At 51.7% G+C, this 5,523-nt stretch overlaps 1 protein-coding gene across 1 annotated transcript; it reads left to right on the top strand.

Annotated features, from left to right (window-relative positions):
• The first annotated feature begins 1,181 nt into the window (after nt 1-1,181).
• Nucleotides 1,182-4,548, top strand: LGALS1 (galectin 1). The gene is made up of 4 exons (XM_057420721.1): nt 1,182-1,260; nt 2,426-2,505; nt 3,783-3,954; nt 4,341-4,548. Exons 1-4 carry the CDS (start codon nt 1,252-1,254, stop codon nt 4,482-4,484), a joined length of 405 nt encoding a protein of 134 aa, XP_057276704.1. The 5' UTR covers nt 1,182-1,251; the 3' UTR covers nt 4,485-4,548.
• Nucleotides 4,549-5,523: the final 975 nt, after the last annotated feature.

Raw genomic sequence — 5,523 nt, 5'->3', positions numbered from 1 at the left:
GACCATGCCCTCCCCAACACCAGCGGGCAGGAGATTCTGCTGGCACTGATGGGGAATACCCAGGACTTACAGCCTCTGGAGTTGTGCTTGACAGGGGTAAGATGGCTGGGGACCATCATGTCCTCAGCAGCAGGAGAACTGATGGGCCCCATGGAAAGGGAAGAAGAAAGTGCTTCAGTGAGTTTCAGTTCTGGGCCCCTTAAGGAAATCACAGTCTTGTGATTTAGAGACAAATATGCAAGACAAGGAGAGCTTTAAGCCACAAGCTTGGCCCGGTGCCTGAATTTTTTCCCTCCTCTTTCAGCCTAATTACAGTTGAGCCATGTAGTAATTGGGTAACTTTTTCCAAAGGAATCCTTTCACCCAGAGTGAATCATGCTTGCTATAAAGAGAACATGGAGGCAGATAAAGGACCTTATAGATGCTATGGCTTATTGTGATAGTTTTGCCCCCATCCCCTTGTTCCTCAGCCCCCAGCTGTGTCCAGGGTAGGCACAAGAGCCAGGCACTAAGCTTTCCTGGATAATTCCTCCCCACCCTTCCAAGACGGCTTCCTTTTGGCTTGCTATGCCTTACAGCCAAGATGAACTGCATGGATTTGAGGGCATCTAGGGGTTCTGCAGAGTAAGGACTATGTTCCCTTCTCTGGTTCCTGTACCTACAAGAGTGAGCAGTAAGGGCTGGGTGGGCAGCTAGGCACAGCCTCATGACCCTGGATCCAGCTTCAGTCCTCTGTTCCTGGGGTTTCACCTGCACCACAAAGAGTTTCTATGTGGACAGCGCTATTTCTCCTGCTCCTGATTTAGCTGGAGCTGAAGAGCCCAGCCCTCCTCCCAGGCCCTTCCCGCCAAGTCTCAAATCCATCTGACCATTTTCCATGTGGGATAAAAGCCTTGGATAGTAAAACACTCATTGTAAAACTATTTTCCATTGGCTTCATGGCCACACACAGCTGGATCGCCTCCTGGAGCAGCCGGCAGGCAGCCTGCTTGGAAGGGTTGGGGTTAGCATCCTGGAGAGGAGCCTGGGTGAGGACAGGGAGGAGGCAGCTCTGCCTATTAGGTCCTCCTTCCCTCCCTCCAAAACAAAGCCCTCCCACCCTCTCTCCATTGTGATTGGTGGCTGGGATGGAGAAGGGCTGGGACAACTGAGCGCTCCATCTATTTAAACACAAGGGTGGGGCCCCTACAGTTACTTGCCTGGTACTATTGCACCTTGGCGAACAGGAGCATTACCCTGCAGAGCAGCACCATGTCTTGCGTGAGTAGAGGAAGGGCTGGGGCAGCTTTGCTGCAGGTGGTGCTTCACAGAGTGGGAATGTGCTGTGCTGGCTTGGTGTGATGGTATTTGCGCTATCCTCCTCAGCCCCTGTGTCAGGAGGTCTGCTAGAGCTGGGTGCCTGCTGCATCCATTGCAGAGGGGTGGCTGTTATTTCTTCTTCTGGCAGACATGATTCTTTGTCCTTGCAGAATCCCTTTAGGAGTAACGTGGGGGGGGGGGGTCCTTGCTGGGTTGGCTCCCAAGCTGGGGTAACCTGTTTCGCAGCAGCTTTGCTCTGGGGAAGCGGTTGCCATAATGCTTATTGCTCTCTAAGCATCTTTTCTGGGCAGTCTTGCTGCTTGCTTCCTGGCCGAGGTTTTACTGAGTCACTGTGTCGTTACTTTCCTTTCTTACAAAAATAATGTGCTCTACAGTAGTGTCCTTCTGTGAGTGCCAAGGACCGCCAGGTAGATGATTGTCAAAAGAGTGATTGCAGTCATTTGATTAATTAATCTTTCATTAGACAGAGGGTGATTCACCAGGGAGTGTCCCAAGTGCAGACTTATTAAAGTAGGATGGGGGAAAGATTCTTAGTTGTATTGGGGTCTTCCTCTGTGGTGACAGAAAATGAGTACCTAGGGGTTTACCAGGGTATTTTAGTTCTAGAGAGAAGGTGGGGAAAGGTGTGCACATGGAGCAGGAGAATGCTCTTGCAAATGTTGAGACTACAGAAAACACTCCAGCTCTTGGAAGCTGCAGAGCAAATTGTCTGAGCCCCTGGACATGGGCAAGGCTTGAAGTTCAAATCCAAACTATGGAAGGGAATGGAGGCTCCATCCATGTGCAGCCAGGCTTGTGTGGGATGGTGAGGCCCACAAGGCAAGCAGGTGTGTTTGTAGCAGGGTGGGTGTGATGGGAGCTTGCAGTTACTTAGGCTTTACTGCTGTGAAATACAGATAAGTTGATGACAGCGGCAGGAGGAAAGTTGGGAAATTGGGCACATGTCTATGGGATGTCACTGGTGCAGTGCCCTAGGGGAAGGGAGCTTCCCTGTCTCCAGTGGTCCAAAGCAATGCACTTGCAAGGCAGCAAGGAGAGCTGCCAAGTGGGAGTAAAAGTGAGCCAGCAGGTACTGAGCTAATGTCTCTGCCTCCATGTTCCCCAGGGACCGGTGTGCACCAACTTGGGTCTCAAGCCCGGCCAGCGCCTCACTGTCAAGGGGAAAATCGCTCCAAGCGCCAAGAGGTAAGCTGTGCTGTCGGGGCAGCACACTGAGCTGTCTTCTGCTGGCTGGGGACAAAAGGAATCCCTCCTTTGGGTAGGAGAGGAGTGGCTTTGGAAGGGGTTAACACTACCAGTGCTTCGCAGTGAGTCACTGCCTAATGCACTTTGCAGACGCACTGTACTGCCAAGGGGCTAAGCCAAAGCAGATGTGAAGCTCCAGCTGCATGCACTGGCATTGACCATATCCTCTGCAGAGCAGGGTAAAGGAAACAGAACCTTTGTGTATCTGATTTGGTTCGATTGCATCCCCACAGCCACATCCTCTCCCCTGCATGAAGATGTTCCAGGAGTAGGAACACATTTACAGTGCCTTGCATCACCCAAGTGGCTGGGAGGTCTTGGGTGCTCTGGCTCCACGGATGCTCTCAGCCACAGCTTATGGTGCAGATGGGAAGGCTGCATGTTGCAGCAAGGCATCTTGGGGTGCTGAAATTCACTTTCACCCAGAGGAGATGCTTCTTAGATGCCAGTGGGGAAGGAAGCATCCTTAAATGTGCAGGGATCAAGGTGTCTGGGAAAGCTCCACAGCAGCCCCAGCCCTTGTGCAGGTCTGTGGTTGGTGAGGTCCTTTGGTGGGTAAGGTGGAGCCTGTAGGTGCTGTACCAGCACTAGCGGTGTTCCAGGAAACATGTCCCAGCTCTTCCCAGTGCCTTTGAAGCACGTTAGCATCAGTGAAGCCTCCTGGGTGTTCCCTTGCCAAATAATGTCTCCTCTCATCTGGGTAAGAGGCCTGGGGCAAGGTGGACACTGGGCTGGGAATCTGCTTCCTCCTGCTGCCATTGCAGATGCTTTGGGATGGCTAATGACATAGTAATTATGACAGCTGCCTGCAGGGTGGAGAGGAAGGCAGTGGCTGCCAGGCAGGATGCAGAGCCAGCTAACTGTTTGGGCCTGAGAGGAAATTGTGGAAAGCAACTGATTTCTTGGGAGCTGGTTTGGGTGTCGGGTAACTCCCTGTTCAGGGCTCTGAGTGCTGAACCTTTCTCTTGTTAAAGGCTTCATGGAAACCAAGTGGTGCCTTTCCCAGGGATGGTACTGTGGGGCTATCCCCCCAGTAGAGGAGAGTACCCCTTACCGGCACAGCACCATCTTCTTGGGGAAGTTGTGCAGTTCAGCAAAGGGTTTCTCTTTGGTTACCCTCAGCTGGTAAAGCAACAGACTCGGAGATGTTCATGGCGATGAGCAGCATGCTACCACAGTGTTGATTAAAACAGTATTGACGTCTTCTTTCTCTGCAGCTTTGTGATGAATCTGGGGAAGGATGCTTCCCACCTTGGGCTTCACTTCAACCCTCGTTTTGATGCTCATGGTGATGTGAACACCATCGTGTGCAACTCAAAGAAGGTGGAAGAGTGGGGTACAGAGCAGAGGGAGACTGTCTTCCCTTTCCAGAAGGGGGGCAGTGCAGAGGTGAGGCCTGGGATGCGCTCTCTGTGCACAACATGGTGAAGGAAGAGTGCTTGGCACAAGACGCCCAACGGCAGGGACTCCCTGTATAGGAGGTGGCTGGCTTCTCCTGCTTGGCCAGTGCTACCACCCAGGGCTTTGAGCAGGGACAGAGGGTGGGGATCAAAGGTGCAAGCCCCATCTAGCTCAAAGGGTTGTTACTATTGAACACAGCAGGGAATAGGCATCTCTTGGGAGGCCAGAATAACAGTCCTGTTGTTGAAGAGCAGGTTATGCTACTGAGCATGTTCACCCTGCAAAGTGGAGGGTGACACAGTAACACTGTAGAGGGGAAAAGCTTGAGGGTGTCTTTGCAGAAGCTTTCTTTGACTTTTCCATTTGTCTTGCAGATCACTTTCAGCATCAACCCAAATGATGTGACAGTCCACCTGCCAGGCCACCAGTTCACATTCCCTAACCGGCTTGGTCTCGCTGTCTTTGACTACTTTGATACACAAGGGGACTTCACACTGCAGTCCCTCAGCTGGGAATAACTTTTCTCTCACCCCTTCATTGCAAAGATACAGAAATATCATTCAATAAATAAGTTTTGTCCTACCCAGTCTCAGTCTAATCTGTTTCATACTGCAAGTCCATGTGGGTTGATCACTTTGCTGGAGGGGCGAGGGAAGGAGGGTAGCCAACAATATGTGGGTGATGTTGTGCCAGTCTTAAAGTCATGGAGAGGAGGGTGAGGGTGGAAAGCCCAAGGAGAGGCTTGGGACAAACAATGGGGTTAGGTGTGACTGAGGAGGAGAGTGGAAGGGTCCCTTAGGCAAAGTCACCTGCTCTTGAGGTCTAGACCGTCTCATTATTCTTCCTGAGTAAACTGGGTTTATTAACTCTCACTCCCTAAACTGGGCAGCCTTGAGTTGCTGTGCTAGGTAAACCTAGTGGGGCATGGAATGAGGGAATAATCCTCAGCTGTGCTAGCTTTGGCCTGCACCCATCTGTAGAAGTTCATCCTACTTGTGACACAGCTCTCCAATGTCTTCTTGGGGCCTCTTACCGCTGCCTGGAGCGGCAGTAGGAAAGGATGCCTCAGTGTGGCAGAGCAGGTATTGGGGTCCTCACCCAACTCCTTTCTTCCAACAACTGCAGAAGCACAAATGCTGATGTGGCACAGGAGGGTGGTGATCTGGAGAGGTCTGCTTTTATTCTGGTCCATCTGGAGCTGGGAGAGGTGGTAATGCCCAGCTGGGATGTGGGATGCTAAGGATGCTTTTGTTACCCCTCCACTTGTATTAGTTCAAATGAGCCTGAGCACTTTGCAGTGTAAACTGAGGCTGGATTTGGAGAAGTGTGGAGCTAATGAGGCATGTTTGGTATTGCAGCATAGTTCTCAATGGGCTGTGGGTCACTACCCAAGGTATGAGCCAGCAGCTGCCTCTGGGGCTCTCCCAATCTAATGCTACTATGGGAACAAGGACTACTGCCGGTGGGCATGGCAGAAGTGGGAACTGCCATTTCCATAGTGCACAGCAGTTGGGATGGAAGGACCCAACCTTTGTGTCCTCCTTTCCAGGCTTGGCC

The sequence above is a fragment of the Pezoporus wallicus genome, unplaced genomic scaffold (genome assembly GCF_028554395.1).
Source record: "Pezoporus wallicus isolate ANWC-B61680 ecotype Strahan unplaced genomic scaffold, APGP_CSIRO_Pwel_v1 contig_2871, whole genome shotgun sequence".
NCBI lineage: Eukaryota > Metazoa > Chordata > Aves > Psittaciformes > Psittacidae > Pezoporus > Pezoporus wallicus.
This window is presented reverse-complemented; position numbering and strand designations above follow the sequence as displayed.

Bases quoted from the DNA above. Each gene is read 5' to 3' on its own strand.
- LGALS1 (XM_057420721.1), top strand. The intron at 2,506-3,782 runs GTAAGCTGTGCT...CTTTCTCTGCAG, and splicing joins ATCGCTCCAAGCGCCAAGAG to CTTTGTGATGAATCTGGGGA. The intron at 3,955-4,340 runs GTGAGGCCTGGG...TTTGTCTTGCAG, and splicing joins AGAAGGGGGGCAGTGCAGAG to ATCACTTTCAGCATCAACCC.